The sequence below is a fragment of the Coregonus clupeaformis genome, chromosome 15 (genome assembly GCF_020615455.1).
Source record: "Coregonus clupeaformis isolate EN_2021a chromosome 15, ASM2061545v1, whole genome shotgun sequence".
In the NCBI taxonomy this organism is placed as follows: Eukaryota; Metazoa; Chordata; class Actinopteri; order Salmoniformes; family Salmonidae; genus Coregonus; species Coregonus clupeaformis.
In genome coordinates, this window is record NC_059206.1 from 16,537,221 (window position 1) to 16,557,926 (window position 20,706).

The 20,706-nt window shown below is 44.9% G+C and overlaps 1 protein-coding gene across 2 annotated transcripts in view; it reads right to left on the reverse strand.

Annotated features, from left to right (window-relative positions):
• LOC121582287 (CD276 antigen) overlaps nucleotides 1-20,706 on the reverse strand; it is a 69,512-nt gene that overhangs the window by 16,678 nt on the left and 32,128 nt on the right. For both annotated transcript variants that reach the window (XM_041897993.1, XM_041897994.2), the window contains exons 5-6: nucleotides 7,279-7,413; nucleotides 3,806-3,859 (exon numbers count right to left, since the gene is read on the reverse strand). In XM_041897993.1, coding sequence (XP_041753927.1) covers nucleotides 3,806-3,859; nucleotides 7,279-7,413 — 189 coding nt within the window. The remainder of the gene's footprint in view (nucleotides 1-3,805; nucleotides 3,860-7,278; nucleotides 7,414-20,706) is intronic.

Consider the following 20,706-nt stretch of genomic DNA (forward strand, 5'->3'; position numbering starts at 1 on the left):
AAACGCAATAAATGACTTTACTTTTTGCTTCAACTGGCTGTCCAAATCCACTGAAAGATCGGAAATCCTGTCTGCAACTGTGTTTCTTGTCAGGCTGATATTTGCAAAAGCCTGGTGCTTTTCAGGGCACACAATCTCTGCTGCCTTCATCATGCATGTTTTTACAAATTCACCCTCACTAAATGGTTTTGAAGCCACTGCGATTTCATTAGCAATGAGGTAGCTAGCTTTCACTGCAGCGTCACTGATGTCTCGGCTGTGAGTAAACACAGACTGCTGTTTCTTCAGACCCACCAACAGTTCATTCACCTTCTCTCTTCTCCGCTGTCCTTGAAAGTTGTCATATTTGTCGGCATGAAGACTCACAGTGGCGACGAAGGTTATATTCTTTCAGCACTGCAACATGCTGTGAACACACCAAACATACAGCTTTCCCATTCAATTCCGTGAATAAATAGAAGGATGACAATTTTTCTTGGAACACTCTGCACTCTGCGTCCACTTTTCTCTTTTTGACAGAGACATATTGGGGCAATGAGGGTGCCAAAGCACATAATGTTAAAAGTAGAAGCCGTAATAAATATCGCGGGCAAAACAAAGTAGCTCATCCGGACTGGCTGCACTTGCTTGACCTATTTGCTCTGCCCTGGTATAAACAGTTTGCTTGCTTAACACAATTGCTATTGCGCCATCCAGTGGACACAATTGGAACAGCAGTTTCTTTTATTGAAAAATTGCAGCTCATTTTTATACTTTACAAAATCATCTCGCGGGCCGGATTAAACCCGTTTGCGGGCCTGATCCGGCCCGCGGGCCGGACGTTTGACACCCCTGCTCTAGAGGAAGGAGTGTACTGCACTATACTAGCGAGCAACACAAGCAGAAGCACACAAGTTATGCAGAGGAACTCTTAGCCATAGAGCACAGGGACGTTTGTTAATTAGCTCCCCTGAAGTTCTTCTGTGGCCCACATCCACTAATGAAGGAATCATAACGACTGTATTTACATATCTTTAGGCAGTAATATGTGACCACTGGGACAGCACATGAGAATTGGAGCACCACAGACTATACTGACTGCAGTGGCTGTGTAAAGAGAGGCCTGTTGGGTTTGACTGTGGCTGGGGAGAGAGCATGGGGCTGGGAAAAAGAGATGCTGAGGCTGGGGAGAGAGGCTGAGGCTGGGGAGAGAGGCTGGGGCTGGGGAGAGATGCGGGGGCTGGGGAGAGAGGCTGGGGCTGGGGAGAGAGGCTGGGGCTGGGGGAGAGAGGCTGGGGCTGGGAAGAGAGGCTGGGGCTGGGGAGAGAGGCTGGGGCTGGGGAGAGAGGCGGGGGCTGAGGAGAGATGCTGGGGCTAGGGAGAGATGCTGGGGCTTGGGAGAGAGGCGGGGGCTGAGGAGAGAAGCGGGGGCTGGGGAGAGAGGCTGGGGCTGGGGAGAGAAGCGGGGACTGGGGAGAGAGGCTGGGGCTGGGGAGAGAGGCTGGGGCTGGGGAGAGAGGCTGGGGCTGGGGAGAGAGGCTGGGGCTGGGGAGAGAAGTGGGGGCTGGGGAGAGAGGCTGGGGCTGGGGAGAGAGGCTGGGGCTAGGGAGAGAGGCTGGGGCTGGCTCTCCTCTAGACTCCTCTCACCTTCTCCTCATCAGTATTACTGAGTAGATCAGTGAGGATTGCAGCAGGACTCCAGGGTTGATACATTTTTCATGACTTTGTCGTTCTCATAATACCCGTGGTCATGGGAATATGACTATTTCATGAAAGGACACAAAACAATGTGCAATGTGTAATCTTGGTTCCCTGAGGAAAGGGAGGGAGATGTAAGCCTAACATGTAAGAGATGGAGATGTGAGAGTTTCTCTAGAAATCACATGGTCATGCCTTTTCCTTTTCGTAATGTGGCCGTTGAACTTTACTTTTCAGGGTTGTCATGGCTGAAGAGATGAAACAGCTATCCCACTGAATTGTGGAGGCTATTAGAAACACTGCTATGGGAATACACCACCTCTGATGTGACTGAGTCTGAGGCAGCTGCCCTAGCCATTTCCTGTGCAGTGTATTAAAATCATCAATATGTTTAGGTTGATGAGCTATTGCACCTCATGCTCTAATGCGATTCCAGCGACTGTTATCCATCTTTCAGCTGTTGCCTTGGAGGATGGGTGACGTGGATTCACTCAATGGTATCAGCATTATGGAGCATGACATTAGCTTGTCTTCAACCTTGACGGCACCTTGTCTCTGCAAGCCAGGTAGGAGGGTTAATTCACCTCACAAACCGGAGACCATTTTCACATCTCTCTGCCTCTTTCGGAGGGTGCTCAAATTGCTCTTTCTGATGATGTTTCCTTCATGAAAGAACTGGGTCATGGCGATGCACACTCTGCCAGTGCCCTGTTGCTAGGGCCTAGGCTAACTCCACAGAGCCCAGGATGCAGAGAGCAGAGAAGAGAGACAGACAGGGGCTAGTGGGGCACAGAGAGAGATTGCAGCCCACTCCGAACAGTGTGCTGCTCTGGGATTACTGCAGCTAACTCTAAACTGCGCATCACGCTCAGATTACAAAACTCATTTCAGAAAGGAGGTGAGGGTTGGGGAGTGGGGAGTGTGTGTGTGTGTGTACTGTATGTGTGTGTGGAAGGGAAGGAGGGGGAATGGGTGTTGTTGGCTCTTCCAGCTGCAAGCACATCAAGGATTTCAGGCCAGGCATCTTGTTTGTAAAGTGGTACACTGCTAGCTAGCTGCTGTAAAGCTAGTGAGGGGAACACCTCCCCTTCCAAACGCAGAAGCCCAGGATGAGCCCAGGCTCCCAGTTATCACTGGTTATTGTTCCAATCAGGCTTTGAAAAGGGAGGTGCGCTCTCCTCCGGACAGCTCATTAAGATAACACACAAATGCAGCTCCCCCATCATCCTGCATTTATTAAAGTGGGCTTCATTTCAGCTCCTTTGTCTCACACAGGAACCTCTCCCTTTGTCAGCGCAATTGGAGCCAGATGGCAAAACAAAGCCTCTGTCTGGAGTGTTTTAAAGAGGTATCTCAGACGGCAGAAGAATGAGACGCTGAGCCCCTCTTCAGCTCACGCCCACCACCGCACGCATGCGCACCACCGTCCGCACGCCCGCACAGGTGTGGCTTACGAGGAGAAGAGAGAGGTGAGGGGGTTGTTGAGGAGTCAGGAGAGAACAGAGGGTTGAGGTGGAGGGTCTTGGAGCACTTTCTCCTCCTAGCCAGTACTGCACCTGTAGGTATGGGGACCACTATGGGTTGACCCTGCCACTGGCTGCAGAGCTCACTTTGAAACATTCATGAGACATGCATTAGGAAAAGGAGACATTGTCTCCCTCCACTCTGCCCAGAGACCTTCCTTCACCTCTCTGCTTATTAAAATCACATAGTATTAACTGTGCCGTTCACAGGGAGGCTAAATAATTCAATCACACTAAAGAAGGAGTCAAATGAATAACTTTAATGACATTAACGCTGGAGGGAGAGTCGTTCAGGCCTGTGCCTGGTATCCACTATGGTCTTGACTCAGAGCACAGAACTTGCTCTGCTTGCTAATTACAAAATTAATTCAGGACACAATATTAAATATTATCTCACTACTGTGCTGAAAAACGTGCTCGGTGCCCAAACATTAGCATTCCATTTAGACATAGCACCGGAAGAAGCAAAAATAAATTCTATGTAAATTCTCTTCAATTTCATTTTCAATTTCAATTAGAATGGGATATGCATTGAGAATTAATTAGCCTGTATGTGCATGGTGTAAAAATGTGGTGATGGTTGTTCCAGATGTGCCTTGGCTGACCTGTCTTAGACTGCTCCTCTTCCTCCAGTTCTTTGGCTTCTTCCAGCTCCTTGGCTGTGGAGAGAGAAGAGAAGCCATCAGACCATTAAACACACAGACACACACTGGGAAAACACGCAGGCACGCAGTGCACTGTTCCTCTGGCTTTCATAAGGCAGCAGCTCATTTAAACCTATGGCGTGCTCATCCTTCATGGCTCAGTCGTAGGCTGAGGCTGCATGGGGCACTGCAACACAGCTGCCCCCCCTGGCCTGGCCCACTCACAAAGACAGTAATCACATTAAGCTATGGCCACTGGCTCTCCTCTCTGGAAACATACTGTCAACTGGGCCAGGCTGACAGAAACCACAGTGATGGGCGCACACGGACGCAGACACAAATGTGCTCACACGCACACACACATACACATGTACACACAGGCACAAACACACACAGGCACAAACACACATGCACGAACACTCCAAAAATAGACCAGGAACAGAGGAACCAGAGGATGGCTGATTTGAATTGTATGACACCATCCTCAGCTCCATTGTGTTTGAGAGAGAGTCTACATTTAGTGTCAGACACTTACTGCACACACAGATTAAACTGATAATTGGACCAAATTAAACGTCAAGGCAACAATATTGTCTCTGAGTTTTTTTGTATGTCTGCTTCAATTTACAAGACTGACAGAGAGAGAAAATCCTCACTAAATCACAAAATCCCCATAATTGCAGCAGTAAAAAGATTGCCATGTTTCATTTAAAATATATATGCTCCTTCTACTGTAATGTCCACAGTCCTTCATACATTGCCCTATTCCATTTCCGTTCCACAATCCTTCGAGTCTATTTTGTATTCGCATTTTGAAAACACCACCCTCACACAGTATGCATATGCCCACAGGTTATAATTTCTCAGTGATTCATTCAAATCTCCAGCTTTCAAGTGAGTTGTTTTCCCCCTTTCTTCACATGGCATACCCACCAATTTCTCTAGCTCTAAAAGTTGGTTAGAAAATATCAATAATGAATGTGGAGTGTAAATGTTCTGTGAGAGACCTTGAGCCGCCTCTCCTCAGTTAACAGCCAACACTTCCTGTCCTGACGGAACAACCTCTGACACTATGGGAAGAACAGCCTCCGGGGACACTTCTACAGTACCAGGGTGAACCAGGCCTTTTAGAGACGCCTCTATGTCAAAGTCAAAATGGTGGCTGCCATCCACAGAGTGTGAGTGAAATCTGCTCTGGCAAGGGGAAGCGGCCATCATAAAACTCTGAGTTTAGATCCAATATAATAAGGTTATTTAAGTGATGAGTTACATCCCATATGCATGCAGGGAGAAAAACAAGGTAGTGCAGCAGCTGGATGAAGCACCTGGAGGAAAGAAGGTCACAGAGGACAGATATTCCCTGTATCCAGGGGAGTGTTATGATCTAAATCACCAATATCTCCCCAATGACCTTCATCTATCACAGAGGGCCATCCGTCCCATGTCACCTACAGATACACACTCCAAGGGTACGTCTGATTAAATCACACGCTCATTTAAATGTAAAATTAGCTTTAGGAATATGGTCACTGGTCCATGAAAGTTCATTTAGAGCATATGTTGGACAGTATGGTATATATATTCACTATGCAAGAAAAAAAGGAAGGAAGGAAGGACGGAAGGACGGAAGATGTGTACTGCAACAAATACTAGTATAAATTGAGCTTTCATCTCCCAGACTCCAATCCCACGTGCTGCTCTGCCCAGTTAGGATACACATCCACTGCTCCATATACATTATGACAGGGAAGAAAAATGACTTATTCTGTTTTGGACTAGTTTTGACCTCTCTCCCCTCACTACCCAGAGTCTCAGAGGAGAGCGTCAACTTCAATCTGGCCAAACCCAAGAACACCATTAAAAGATAAGACAGCCTCAATTAGGTTGCACTTTCTGCTTCTTGCAGTTCCAACAGCTGTGAATGTGCACTTTAACACATCTCCACATCTGTATTCATCCTGTATCAATTTATCTGGGTGTGCGAGTCTGCGTGCTACGTGAAGAAGTCAGTGTATGTTACTCTTCAACTCCGCAAACAGGGAACATGAAGGACTTGGAAACATTCACAGACAGGGAACAGAATGAGTCTTAACCTCTCATTTAGCTGAGTGGTGCACCGCCAGTTAATAAAACCTCTGTCTCTACTACTACTAGAGGAGTAACCTGCTCCTCCTGGTTACTGGAGAACACAAGAACTTTTGCTCATGGTATGGAATCAGTGTTTCCCCTAGGATTCTTTTCAGCAGCGGTGGGGGTGGGGGTGGGGGTCTCGGCAGAAATGTACAAAATATATTACTATTAAAAAGCGGGTCTCAGCAGAAAATAAAAATATTATAATTGTTTTGCATGTTTTATGTTTTGCAGTAGCGGCCACGAAATGAATATATGGGAAACACTGGGAATGTATTCTATTACTCTCTGCCGCTCTCTCTTTCCGTTTCATTTTGATTTCATATGTTCCATCGAGCTATAATTATTCTTGCCTGTGAGTGTGTGTCAGTTCCAGATGTATTTTTAAACCCCAGGGACCAGTACAGTGGCTGACCTTTATTTAAATGTCTCCTCCACTCTGAACACATCTCATTACAGCCAGGCCACCGGCTCCCTACCCTCCATCTCGGCTCAAAACTTTATTTCTTTCAGTCAGTCCCTACTCTGCCTGCAGGCCGTCCCCAGCTATTCAGACTCTTCTTAATGAACTTCCTGCAGACAGATGGGATCGCAGCATCCCTCCACAGCAGCAGATAATCTTATATACATACAAACACTGTCTGGGTGTTAAGATTCTGAACCAGCTGTCCAAGACACTGGCACCTCATGTTAACATGTCATCACTGGTAACCACCACTCTCCTCCCGCTGTGTCTTCCACATGATCTGGACGCCAGTTTCACTATTATACAGGTCATTTGCAGGTGTGCTCTCTGAGGGTTTGGGAAAATCATTGGTTCAGTCATTCTGTATTTTGTCCTCAGAGGGGTCTGAAAGCAGGATGGGTCTATACATTATTCACCTCATCAACTCTACACACAATAGAACAATAAAAAACACCTCTATGATAATCTATCTTTTAATGTCTAGGGGTATTATGTCATCAATGTTTCTCTCTCACTTTCATCACTTCTGGCTCTATTCACTTTTTCTCTAACCTTTATACTGTTATGCTTATGCAAAGATGAAAGAAAGCACCCAATCACACCCTTCTTTAACCTTGGAAGTTGTTTTTTTAAGAGGTGCCCAACTACCTCCATCGAAATGTGTGTTCAAGTGTAGTCTCTGCATGTGTCTATGGAAAGGCTCAGTGTGTTCCTGTGAAAAGTGTTGTTCAGAAAGACAACAGAGCGGTGCTGTTGAGACAGACTGCAGAGTTGAGTGGGCTTCTCTAGCCTCCTCACAGTTGTTCAGACAGACAGAGACATACAGACAGACAGGTACCTGCTCTGTCCTCCTCACAGCTCTCCTTGATCTTCCTACGGCAGACTGCAGCCAGGGCGATGAGCAGACCCAGCAGACACACAGCCAGGCCCACCGTCACCCACAGAGCCACCGGGGGAAACACCATGTTCTGACCTGGGAGAGGGAGAGAGAGAAAAAGAGACAGATACAGTTAGTAGAGAGGAAGGCACTCAACATGGTCATCACCATGACTACCATCATCATCATCTTCACCACTGCTATGGCTGCCTATCACCATTCCCATAACCATCACCATCATATGTGCCCTAACCACATCATTATTGTCACCGTATTACAGATTTTCATCATCATATCATGCCGGTACGTCTTTCAGAGCACACTCAAAAGGCGAAATCATCTAGATGTTAGGGAACATTTTCTATATTTAGTTGAACAAGATGTGGTGATTCATCGAGATCCATTTAACAAACAGTTGAGTGGTAAAAACATGGCCAGATGGCAGAGATATCTCAGCAGTTAGAGTACTTTGTGTTGTCTTTTTTTGACCACCTCCTCCTCTCTCTCTACCCAACAGCCTTGGCACTGCAAAAGAGGATGTGGGCACCAGGTTTTCCTCATGCCTTCTGCTGCATTCACTATCTGTCATCTGGAGTAATGATGCCCAATGACATCACTCGGTTTTATCCTATTAATCATTAATACAAATAAAATATGATGTTATAATTCAATAATTCTGATGCCACACTGCCAACGCTAAAAAACAAAGTGGAGCATTTCTCTGACGGTTGTGAGGATGACTGTCTATCAGCCAGCTTAGCACATCATTCACTCTAGAGAGACAATGAAATATCAAAGTGAGCGACAGCATCTTGGCAAGATAAAACCAACAAAAAACTGGTCAGCAAGACAAAGATATTGCAGACATCCCCAAATTTCCCCAGGGCATTCCAATGTAACAGAATAAAGCAGAGAAGGAAAAACAGCTCGAGACACTAAATAGCTTGAAGGCTGGCTATAATACAAACTGGCCTCCTTCAGAGAACCCTCTCTGGGAAGATAATTGTAAAGTCTCGAAATTGACTAGTGTTGGGATAGAGAAATGACCAAGCATCTGTAAGGACTTGGCACAGGACAGACGTAGAGGACAGAGACACAGTATTGCACAGCCAAGATGGAGGTCAATAGGAAGCATCCTTCCTATTGAGAGAGAGAGAGAGAGAGAGAGAGAGAGAGAGAGAAGAGAGAAGGGGGGGGGAGTGCTGTCCATTGCAGTGGATGAGGAGGGCCAGGAATGTGTCATAATGGTAGATGAGACAGGATGCAGAGAAATGGAGAGCTCTAGGGGGGCAGTTGGGGTGGCTTACTCTCTCAGTAAGACAGAGAAGGTTCATTTCACTGAGTTTCACCTCCTATCTTTTTGTTTATCTTTATTTGGCCAAGTAAATGAAGTGTTTGAATCGAAACATTTTTTGACAGTATGTGGCCATGAGAGCCTTCATACGTATGCGATTATTGGAACACATTATGGGAAGCAAGATTATGCTTACAGTGGGGAAAAAAAGTATTTAGTCAGCCACCAATTGTGCAAGTTCTCCCACTTAAAAAGATGAGAGAGGCCTGTAATTTCCATCATAGGTACACGTCAACTATGACAGACAAAATGAGAGAAAAAAAATCCAGAAAATCACATTGTAGCATTTTTTATGAATTTATTTGCAAATTATGGTGGAAAATAAGTATTTGGTCAATAACAAAAGTTTCTCAATACTTTGTTATATACCCTTTGTTGGCAATGACACAGGTCAAACGTTTTCTGTAAGTCTTCACAAGGTTTTCACACACTGTTACTGGTATTTTGGCCCATTCCTCCATGCAGATCTCCTCTAGAGCAGTGATGTTTTGGGGCTGTCGCTGGGCAACACGGACTTTCAACTCCCTCCAAAGATTTTCTATGGGGGTTGAGATCTGGAGACTGGCTAGGCCACTCCAGGACCTTGAAATGCTTCTTACGAAGCCACTCCTTCGTTGCCCGGGCGGTGTGTTTGGGATCATTGTCATGCTGAAAGACCCAGCCACGTTTCATCTTCAATGCCCTTGCTGATGGAAGGAGGTTTTCACTCAAAATATCACGATACATGGCCCAATTCATTCTTTCCTTTACACGGATCAGTCGTCCTGGTCCCTTTGCAGAAAAACAGCCCCAAAGCATGATGTTTCCACCCCCATGCTTCACAGTAGGTATGGTGTTCTTTGGATGCAACTCAGCATTCTTTGTCCTCCAAACACGACGAGTTGAGGTCCCCCTGTGTGGTTCTGGGATTTTTGCTCACCGTTCTTGTGATCATTTTGACCCCACAGGGTGAGATCTGGCGTGGAGCCCCAGATCGAGGGAGATTATCAGTGGTCTTGTATGTCTTCCATTTCCTAATAATTGCTCCCACAGTTGATTTCTTCAAACCAAGCTGCTTACCTATTGCAGATTCAGTCTTCCCAGCCTGGTGCAGGTCTACAATTTTGTTTCTGGTGTCTTTTGACAGCTCTTTGGTCTTGGCCATAGTGGAGTTTGGAGTGTGACTGTTTGAGGTTGTGGACAGGTGTCTTTTATACTGAGAACAAGTTCAAACAGGTGCCATTAATACAGGTAACGAGTGGAGGACAGAGGAGCCTCTTAAAGAAGAAGTTACAGGTCTGTGAGAGCAAGAAATCTTGCTTGTTTGTAGGTGACCAAATAATTATCTTCCACCATAATTTGCAAATAAATTCATTAAAAATCCTACAATGTGATTTTCTGGATATTTTTTTCTCAATTTGTCTGTCATAGTTGACGTGTACCTATGATGAAAATTACAGGCCTCTCTCATCTTTTTAAGTGGGAGAACTTGCACAATTGGTGGCTGACTAAATACTTTTTTCCCCCACTGTAACTACATAATCATAATTATGATAACCCCATTACATGGCTATTGTATGACATGCCATGAAGCATCATAGGATATACACTATATATATTTTGGCATATATTTAGGAGGGCTTATGATGCGATCCTGGTGCTATATTCAATCAAAAATCATTGGTTTTCAGAGTGACTGATATTGTTTAATATAAGGATGTTTGGGGCGGACCATAATCATCATTGAAATGTGACGTACATGTCTTTGCTGGATGTATTACTATAGATTGGCGTCGAATGACCTCTGTTCCAGCCCAAACCAATATCAACAGCAACATGTTATATAGAGAAAGGAGAAACCCTAGATAGTCCATCTCCAACCATGACTGATGGGCTCCACTGTCTCTCTATAGAGCTCTTTGCTCTGTGCTATTTAAAGGATGACCACTGTAACCATGTTAATACCAAATGCAAAGGCCAAATTACAGATGAATGCTAGGTAGTACCGTACTCTGTTCGCTGTACGCTCTGATTCGTGCATGAAGTGTCCACATAGAGCTATAATAAGACAGAGAAGTAATGAATGTGTCTGGCACTTTGAAGCAGAGCAGAGATGCTGTGCTCTCAGCTTTCCATTCTCTCCCTCTCTCTCACCCCTCCCTCCATTTTCTCAATCCCTAAGGGCAGGCTGATAAAGACAAATGTCGTAGTCGGCTATCATTTCAGCGCTGGGGCCCCAAAGAGCTGCAGGATCATATTTTTCTTTTTCTCTTGTTTGATGATGTGATTTTGTTTTCTTCAGAAAGAGATTTGTCTCTAATGGCTCTGTTTACCTATCCTCTCATTCCCCTCCTCCCATTCCTTCTCTGCTGGGGTGAGGATGGAGTGTTTTGGGCTACCTGTCACATCATTGAAAGTCAGCAGACTGCAGAGCTGCAGTAATGGGGCCACAGAGGTGCAACTTCTGGGCTCTGCACTGAACACCACACAACACATACAGTTTATAGAAGCACACAGCTCTATTTATGTAAACATCACTTTACAGTAATTACAGTGAGATAAGACTTGGAGGTTGGACTGGACTATAGCCCTTAAATATTATCAGGAAGGTCGACTTGGGTGTAGGTGTCGAAAGGAAGCGAAACCATAAGGTAAAAATTGATTATTTTATGGGAGCGAATGGTAGTTTGATTAAATGCCACCTAGATATGGAGTCTTAATAGAGGGACTGCATTACCAAAAAATACATTAAACTCCCCATTCATTCTATAAGACACACAGGGGGCCAGTTCAGGGGCATTGTTTAGGCCCCTCTCTCCTCACGCAGGCCAAGTTGAAGGTAAAAGCCCAGATTGGCATTCATTTTCCTGGAGCCAGAGTTTTTTAAGTCCAACCAGTGCCTACGGTGGAATAAAGTGCTCTGTCCTGGCCTGTCGTCTCAGATTGACTCAGTTCTACAACGTCATGACAGACAGAAGGATCAAAGCTGCTTTCTCCATCTGCGGGTGTCAGCTGAGTTTTACCTGCTCGGGACAAAAAACACCTCCTTAACTGGGACCGAAGGAGAATAATGTCCCCTGACAGACAGACAGACAGACGGAGAGAGAGACGGAGAGACACCCCACCACAGGCTAACAGGAGCCCCAGAGCTCATTCCAGGCAGGCTGGGGAATGAGGAGGAAGATAGATGGAGTCAATAAGCTTCCTCTTTCATTGTGAGGCTAAACCAAAGGCCTGGCAGCCCTGGCCTTCAGAGCTGCTCAGGGCTGGTGTGATGTGAGAGGATCAGGGGGCTGCAGACAGACAGTGGTTCAGTGGGGATCACAGCGAGGCAGGCTGGACTGGGGGATAGCCCTAGGGTGGAGGGACACTGAGGCCCAACCCTGCTGGAGGGCCTAGAGGCCCCAAGGGCCCAGAAGAAGTAGTCAAGGCCACACTGCAAAGAGGAAGAGCAGGCAGGAGAGAACGGAAAGAGAGAAAGACAGAGACAGAGAGAGTGAATGCGAGAAAGAGAGAGGTCCTCACGACTGTTAAAAAGCATTCTGCATCTCTACAATGATGAGTGATGAGTCAGTTAAAGGGGCAGGAGAAATTCATTGTGTGATTACACAGTATAACACAGAGACAATGAAGCCATTGAGACGAACGCACGTAAAACTCATTGGGACAAAAGCAGCCAGTCGACCTAAATCACATTCACAACCCAGTCTGCTGTGAACAATGTTCACACCTCGCTGGGAACAACAACTCTGCAATCACCAATCATCTATCAATCAATCAACAATAAGCTGTCTGGTGATTTAAAGCTTTATTTCCTTCCCTTCATTTAGCAGTTGTGAGATCTGGGAGGACTGTGATAGGCTGGCAGTAATAACAACAACACTGATGGAAACAAGGAGCCAGAGCAGTGTCAGAGGTCAAGGCTCAGCCAGACTAGAAGACAGACAGAGAGAAGACTCAACATGATTTCCTTTTTTCTATTTGGGGGAGTAATTGAATTGAATGGCCGACTTTGAGTTTGTTTCAGACTCACACCCATTGTCACACTTCATCATGGTCAGAGAAGGTGATCAAAACCTCGCCTCCGCCTCCAGCGTGAAAGGGCTAGCTGCTGGAGGTAGCACTGCCTGTCTGCCGTCTGTCCTCTGACGGTCCCCGGGTGCATATCTCACAGAAAGGGAGGACAAGGAGGAGCTCACCTCACCGGGAGAGGAAAAACTTGGCAAACTGAGATGGATGGGCACAGCTTTCTGTCCTGTCAGCATCTTTGCACTGAGCATTCTCCCCCTTTTCTTGCATTTCAATGAATTGCTATTCGGCTAGATACCACAGAGCTGTCTTATTGGCATGCAGGGAGGGAAACCGCCCCCCCCTCTAGGACAACCCAGCTCACATTTACTTACACAATTTGTCTGACATTATTGCCCTGATTTGATGCCGTGGTCTTGAGGAAAACACATAAATATGACGTGCACACAAGCGCATTTAAGACAGAATAATGACTCTGCAGTTATTGGAACAAAGTTTTCTAACAACACTTTTTTTCACGGAGGAAACTATAAAAGCCATCTGGAGGTGGCGGGCGGTGTTTTTTTTGGGTGTGTGTGTGTGTGTGTGTGTGTATGTGTACGCCTCTGTGCATGTGTGTGTGCTGTGTGTTGTGGGTGTGTGTGACTGGGCTGGAATGAGGATAAGGCCTACATGCAGTACTATTAGCCCACTCTCAAACTCTAAGCTCTTTCATGCACATCAGGCAGCAGCTCGTGACCTTTCTCCAGGGATGGATGCTTGGCTCTAGGTTCCATGCCTTTACTTCACCATTTAGCACAACGCTGCTGAGAGTTTGGAATAGTGAGTTGCAGTGGGAGGTCACCTCCTCGCCTCAATGAGTCTGACTGCTGATGTGATCGATCCAGAAGTGAATACCAGTCCAGCGCTTTGTCACACACATTGAGACATTGTCCCTATGGGCCTCTAGATTAACTTCTCACTAAGACACTAGTGTTTCACCCTGCATAAAGACTATTCCAGTCACCATGCTCCTGAAGGGCAACCTAACCTACAGACAGAGACAGAGCACTCACAATAATAAAAATGTACTTTCATCTCCCATCTGTTTCAGTATAATTCAATACAATCTCTTTTAAAAAATCACGCCAGATAAATATCCAACATGTCTGACTGTGCTATAAAACATTGCTAACAAATATAAAAAATAGGGCCATAAAGAAATTCCCAATCTTATCTAGTGTCTAGTGAAAACAAACTGTCGGCATCAGAGGTTTTGGTTTAATGCTATGCTCTCACACTAGGAATAGTTTTCAGTGTAAAACATCCATATAAATACTGGTTTGGCCATGCATTTAAACAGTGTGTGGGGAATCTAATCCTCAGGTAAATTCAGGGGGGTGATTTCAAATCTCATTCCAGCAAGGTTAACATGATTTTCTCATCCTAGGTTTAGAGTTTACCAGAATCAGACCGTATACCCAGTAGGATGGCTAATTAAGCATGTTAGCATCCTAAGCCATGTTTCAGACTGAGGGAGGGAGTGGATATGTAGTGGTGGAGTTGATAAACACTAGCCTAGTATGAGAAGAACTGGGACTGGAACCACATCGTCTCGACCAGTCACACCCCTGCTGGCCAGTCTACCCCCACCTCGACCAGCCCTCCTCAGCTCCTCACAGCTCCTCACTGCTTGTCAGCTCTGCCGAGACCTCCATTTAAAACTCCTCTGACGTCTCCTAGAGCTGACAGAGACTCCATCACCTCAGCATGCCCTCCTCTCAGGAGAGACTGGCATTAAGATGTCGGAGGAGGCAGAGTGGGCTATCGATTTCTCACCACTTCCATTTCGTTTCTCCTTCGGCCATAACAGCTGAGGCAAACTTTAGGTTGCAATAATCAGTTTAACAAGTCTTGTTCTCTACATTTTTAATTAGTTTTTCAAACAAGGGTCTGACTACAAGAGGGCGGAAGATGTGTAGGAGGGAATCGCTAGTGACAGCTATCAGCACCTCTACCGACAATCTCCCGGGCTGATCGTGTCTGAGCTGAGTGGGTAGGCTGAGAACAAATAGACAAGGCCGCCCTGCAGAGAGGAAGAGCAAGCAGGAGAGAGAGATGGAGACCATTTGAATGGCTACTGTCAAGTACAGCCCTAATCGTAACCTTATAGCCTCAATGTTTTAAGGGAATAAACACTACCAACAGCCACTCTGATTGGCTCTTTGGGCATGCGAGTTCTTTACCAGGATCTATTTGAAGTTGTGAGAGTTAACACATGACAGAGGTGATACCCAGGAGAATATCATCATCATCACAGACTCCACTATCTGATATAGTATAGAATGACAGGATGATGTGTTTACCCCCCGTCACTCAGCAATATAAACATTTGTACACACCCACAACATTAAAGATGTCCTTGCATCCATCCTAAACCCTCAGTTAAGTGAGTTTGTACTTTAGTATGCCTTCTCTTCTCTGCAGTATCACTAGGAGAATATATAATGACAGGATTTCTTAAAAAGACATGCCTCTGTATATCTTTGCCTAAGGCTCTCATTATAAAACAACATTTCTCATTTTCCTCTGCTGAAGTCTTTGGTGGTTACTGAAGAGATGAATATTCTCAGAGCCACTGACTCTGTATCAGGTCAGCTCTGTCTCCACCAACCACACAGCTGCACATCTCTAGGAAACAGCTACTTATTCTCACATTCACAACAAAAATAGTGTTAATAAGAATTATTTAAACGCAAACATAGTGGTGCAATCGGTTGTTTCTTGTTTCCATAGAAATGCAAAGCAATGCTTTGGAGTAAAACATGCTAATTGGTGATTTATTCTACTGCATGAGTAATTTCCTGGTCTTAAATAAAGAGTTTTGGGTGGGTGGAGATAATATGGATGTTTTCCTGAAGATAATGTAGCTGACTGGGACATAAGGTCCAAATAAGGTAGATAACAGAAGCCCTAGTTTGTCAAATTTACTTAAATTCAACTTGTATGTGCGTATGAGAGAGAGAGAGAGTGTGAGTGTGAGAGAGAGACAGAGAGAAAGAGAGAGAGAGAGAGAGAGAGAGAGAGACTTTAACTGCTTGGCAGTTGCCATGCAGTTTGGCTGTGGATGTGACTTACTAGAGCCTCCTCTCTGCTCAGATGGCAGAGTAAGGTGGAGGAGGTCTCTAACCTCCACTTCCACTCAGAGCATTACTACACTCACTTCTTCCTTCACCCGACCTTCACTTAAAGAAAATGATGTTCCTGGCTGCTGCATTAAAAAGAGACCATAGTATGAATACCAACTTCAAGCTAAATGTATTTTAACACTCTCCAACATTTCAACTTTAATACTGTATGCCATGAGACTGCCAAAGTTTTAATGGCTCGGACACACCAATAACGTTTGCCGGCCGAGAGTACTTAGCACTTCTAAACAGAGTGCGGGCCGTAATTTACAAACCGAGAGCACGCCGATTTTACATGTAGAATCGTGAAAAAATGTCGGCAGTCAGACGTCCACCAGCGGGTGGTCTCTAAAACACAGCGTGCCGAACGATTATCAGACGAACACCAGATCAACATACGGTGCGATGTGTGCGAGCCTTAATGAGGCCTTTTTCTCTGTGATACTAATCAAGAACCAATACTTTCATTCAAGAACAGACATTAGTAGCATATGGCAATATGGCATATACAGTGGGGGAAAAAAAGTATTTAGTCAGCCGCCAATTGTGCAAGTTCTCCCACTTAAAAAGATGAGAGAGGCCTGTAATTTTCATCATAGGTACACGTCAACTATGACAGACAAAATGAGAAAAAAATTCAGAAAATCACATTGTAGGATTTTTTATGAATTTATTTGCAAATTATGGTGGAAAATAAGTATTTGGTCAATAACAAAAGTTTCTCAATACTTTGTTATATACCCTTTGTTGGCAATGACACAGGTCAAACGTTTTCTGTAAGTCTTCACAAGGTTTTCACACACTGTTGCTGTTATTTTGGCCCATTCCTCCATGCAGATCTCCTCTAGAGCAGTGATGTTTTGGGGCTGTCGCGGGGCAACACAGACTTTCAACTCCCTCCAAAGATTTTCTATGGGGTTGAGATCTGGAGACTGGCTAGGCCACTCCAGGACCTTGAAATGCTTCTTACGAAGCCACTCCTTCGTTGCCCGGGCGGTGTGTTTGGGATCATTGTCATGCTGAAAGACCCAGCCACGTTTCATCTTCAATGCCCTTGCTGATGGAAGGAGGTTTTCACTCAAAATCTCACGATACATGGCCCCATTCATTCTTTCCTTTACGCGGATCAGTCGTCCTGGTCCCTTTGCAGAAAAACAGCCCCAAAGCATGATGTTTCCACCCCCATGCTTCACAGTAGGTATGGTGTTCTTTGGATGCAACTCAGCATTCTTTGTCCTCCAAAGACGACGAGTTGAGTTTTTACCAAAAAGTTCTATTTTGGTTTCATCTGACCATATGACATTCTCCCAATCCTCTTCTGGATCATCCAAATGCACTCTAGCAAACTTCAGAAGGGCCTGGACATGTACTTGCTTAAGCAGGGGGACACGTCTGGCACTGCAGGATTTGAGTCCCTGGCGGCGTAGTGTGTTACTGATGGTAGGCTTTGTTACTTTGGTCCCAGCTCTCTGCAGGTCATTCACTAGGTCCCCCCGTGTGGTTCTGGGATTTTTGCTCACCGTTCTTGTGATCATTTTGACCCCACGGGGTGAGATCTTACGTGGAGCCCCAGATCAAGGGAGATTATCAGTGGTCTTGTATGTCTTCCATTTCCTAATAATTGCTCCCACAGTTGATTTCTTCAAACCAAGCTGCTTACCTATTGCAGATTCAGTCTTCCCAGCCTGGTGCAGGTCTACAATTTTGTTTCTGGTGACCTTTGACAGCTCTTTGGTCTTGGCCATAGTGGAGTTTGGAGTGTGACTGTTTGAGGTTGTGGACAGGTGTCTTTTATACTGATAACAAGTTCAAACATGTGCCATTAATAAAGGTAACGAGTGGAGGACAGAGGAGCCTCTTAAAGAAGAAGTTACAGGTCTGTGAAAGCCAGAAATCTTGCTTGTTTGTAGGTGACCAAATACTTATTTTCCACCATAATTTGCAAATAAATTCATTAAAAATCCTACAATGTGATTTTCTGGAGAAAAAAATTCTCAATTTGTCTGTCATAGTTGACGTGTACCTATGATCAAAATTACAGGCCTCTCTCATCTTTTTAAGTGGGAGAACTTGCACAATTGGTGGCTGACTAAATACATTTTTCCCCACTGTATATGGCAATCTGAAATCTGCTCAACACAAAATCCCATTGACCATTATATTATGACCATGATGGTGAATTGACCTTGATTACTTGATTGTGATAAGTACGCCAATGAAAGGAGTAATCCTAACCTTACTGTCCAGACTGATGCTGTTCTAGAAAGTATTGCAGGGCCATAACAAGCAGTCATATTGCTGAGGCTTACAATGTGAGGGCTAATCTTAAGTACTATGCTCCTGCTATTAAAACAATCTGTTTTTCAGCACCATTACCACAGTGTCTGATCATTAGGCTACTATATGGCTTCTGGGAATCAGGTCCCCAGGCCTTTGAAAAGCACTGGAGAGGTGTTTGTGTTCTCTCTCTCTCTCTCTCTCTCTCTCTCTCTCTCTCTCTCTCTCTCTCTCTCTCTCTCTCTCTCTCTCTCTCTCTCTCTCTCTCTCTCTCTCTCTCTCTCTCTCTCTCTCTCTCTCTCTCTCTCTCTCTCTCTCTCTCTCTCTCTCTCTCTCTCTCTCTCTCTCTCTCTCTCTCTCTCTCTCTCTCTCTCTCTCTCTCTCTCTCTCTCTCTCTCTCTCTCTCTCTCTCTCTCTCTCTCTCTCTCTCTCTCTCTGCACTTCTCTAAATAGAAATTAACTGTGTCTTATGCAATGTTCCATCTTAAACACATGCCCTCCAAATCCTTAATTAGCTATATAAATACCACACTGCTCCTTACTGTTGCATTAACTACAAAATATACAAGGATGATCTATCACCATACCCAGGGGCGCAACTTTCACTGGGGACGGGGAGTCATGTCCCCCCCACATTTTGAAATTGCATTTTTGTCCCCCCCCCCCCCCAGTTTTATCATTGCAATGTGATACAAAAAGAGGCAACAGTGTGCTTTAGGACCATGCGGATGCCTCAGAGCGGTCGGGTAGGCTGTTTGGAGTGTTCAGTCGGCTGGATTTAGGACCGTGGACAGTGTGAAGGCAAAGCTTCTGGAAGGCTGGCTGGACCAGCACGGGAGAGTTAAGCATAGTTCAGTGTGTATGTGTTGTGCTCTTTCACCGAGTTGTAAAAGCAAGCAGAGTAGAAACTGGCTACTCTTTAGTTTACTGATGTAGCTGGCAAGGTAACTGCTGTTTAACATAACAGAAAAAAACGAGTGTTTATTCACAGTGCTGAGCTAGTATTGTAACTGACATGTAACGTTAGCTAATGTTTCATCCCCTCTCGACTGAGGTGAATGAATTAGCTGTCAGATAGCGATACGAGGTGGCTATTATTACTAACAAATCAAATGTTATTTGTCACATACACGTGTTTAGCAGATGTTATAGCGGGTGTAGCGAAATGCTTGTGCTTCTAGCTCCAACAGCAGTTGTTTGTATGGAAATGTTTTGTAGCCTTTCTTTTGTCCCGTTTCAACAGAAGTAAATGAACTTTTTATTTTATTTAACTAGGCAAGTCAGTTAAGAACAAATTCTTATTTACAATGACGGCCTACCAAACTTGGCTAGCTTTTGCCAGTTGATGTACCGTTAGAGAGAGTCAGCTGGCCACAATGTGGCTAACGTTAGGTATTATTTTTGCCTCAATCACACTAGACCTGAATCAAATGATGAAACCATAAACCAAACGATTGAAGATTGATATTCTGAAATGTTTTCAGTGCAATGTGTGTTTTTATTAGTCAGTATGGCAATGTACCGTTACAGGCTTCACTGTCATGGTGCACAGTAGAGGTCTGGTGGGACCGCTTCTTTTCATCCCGCACCACCCACACCCGCTGGCTTTCTGTCTGACTCCCACCCGCTACCGCAGGAACTGGTCCCAAGCCCAACCGCAGTCCCACAATGTTATTTTAGGCGTATGTGACGCAGCTCACTTGCCAGCCATGGTCCCAGCAATTTTGCTCCCTATAGGCATTATCAAATGCACAAAAATTCTCACATGTCCCTTATATTAGGCTATCTGTATTACTGGGCTATATCTGCCAATATGCTAGATGTATGCTAGAAGAGAGCAGAGTAGGAGAGACTTTCACTTTCTCCTGAGCTATTTTTATAGCCTACCTTTTAGGAGTGGGAAGATGGGTGATCAATATTTAGGCCTATTTCTAGGCAATGTAGTAAAGTATTTAGAAAGTAAATTTCCTTGGAAAGGTAACTGCCCCGTGCTTCTCCGCCCATGCATAGTCTATTGTCTACTCTATTTAATTGAGACCACACGTGCACCTGATCTCGCAGGTATGGCTACTGAACTTGAAGCAGCAAGAATGACGACAGCGACACTTGCTACATTTTGCATAGGCCTATAGGATATAGCCTACCTTTTAGGAGGACAATTTGCAGGCAGAGACAAATAAATGGGTAATCAATACTTATTGAAAATGAAAAGGCGCAACTCTCGCTCACCATAGTAGCCTAACCTATGTGCGCGTTGAGCCTTTTCCTTTTCAATGCTGCAGTCTTTGGTGGTTACCGAAGAGATGAATATTCTCAGAGCCACTGACTCTGTATCAGGTCAGCTCTGTCTCCACCAACCACACAGCTGCACATCTCTAGGAAACAGCTACTTATTCTCACATTCACAACAAAAAGTGTCTTAATAAGAATGATTTAAACACAAACATAGGTGGTGCAATCGGTTGTTTCTTGTTTCCATAGAAATGCAAAGCAATGCTTTAGAGTAAAACATGCTAATTGGTGATTTATTCTACTGCATGAGTAATTTCCTGGTCAACTCAATATTAGGAAGGTGTTCCTAAT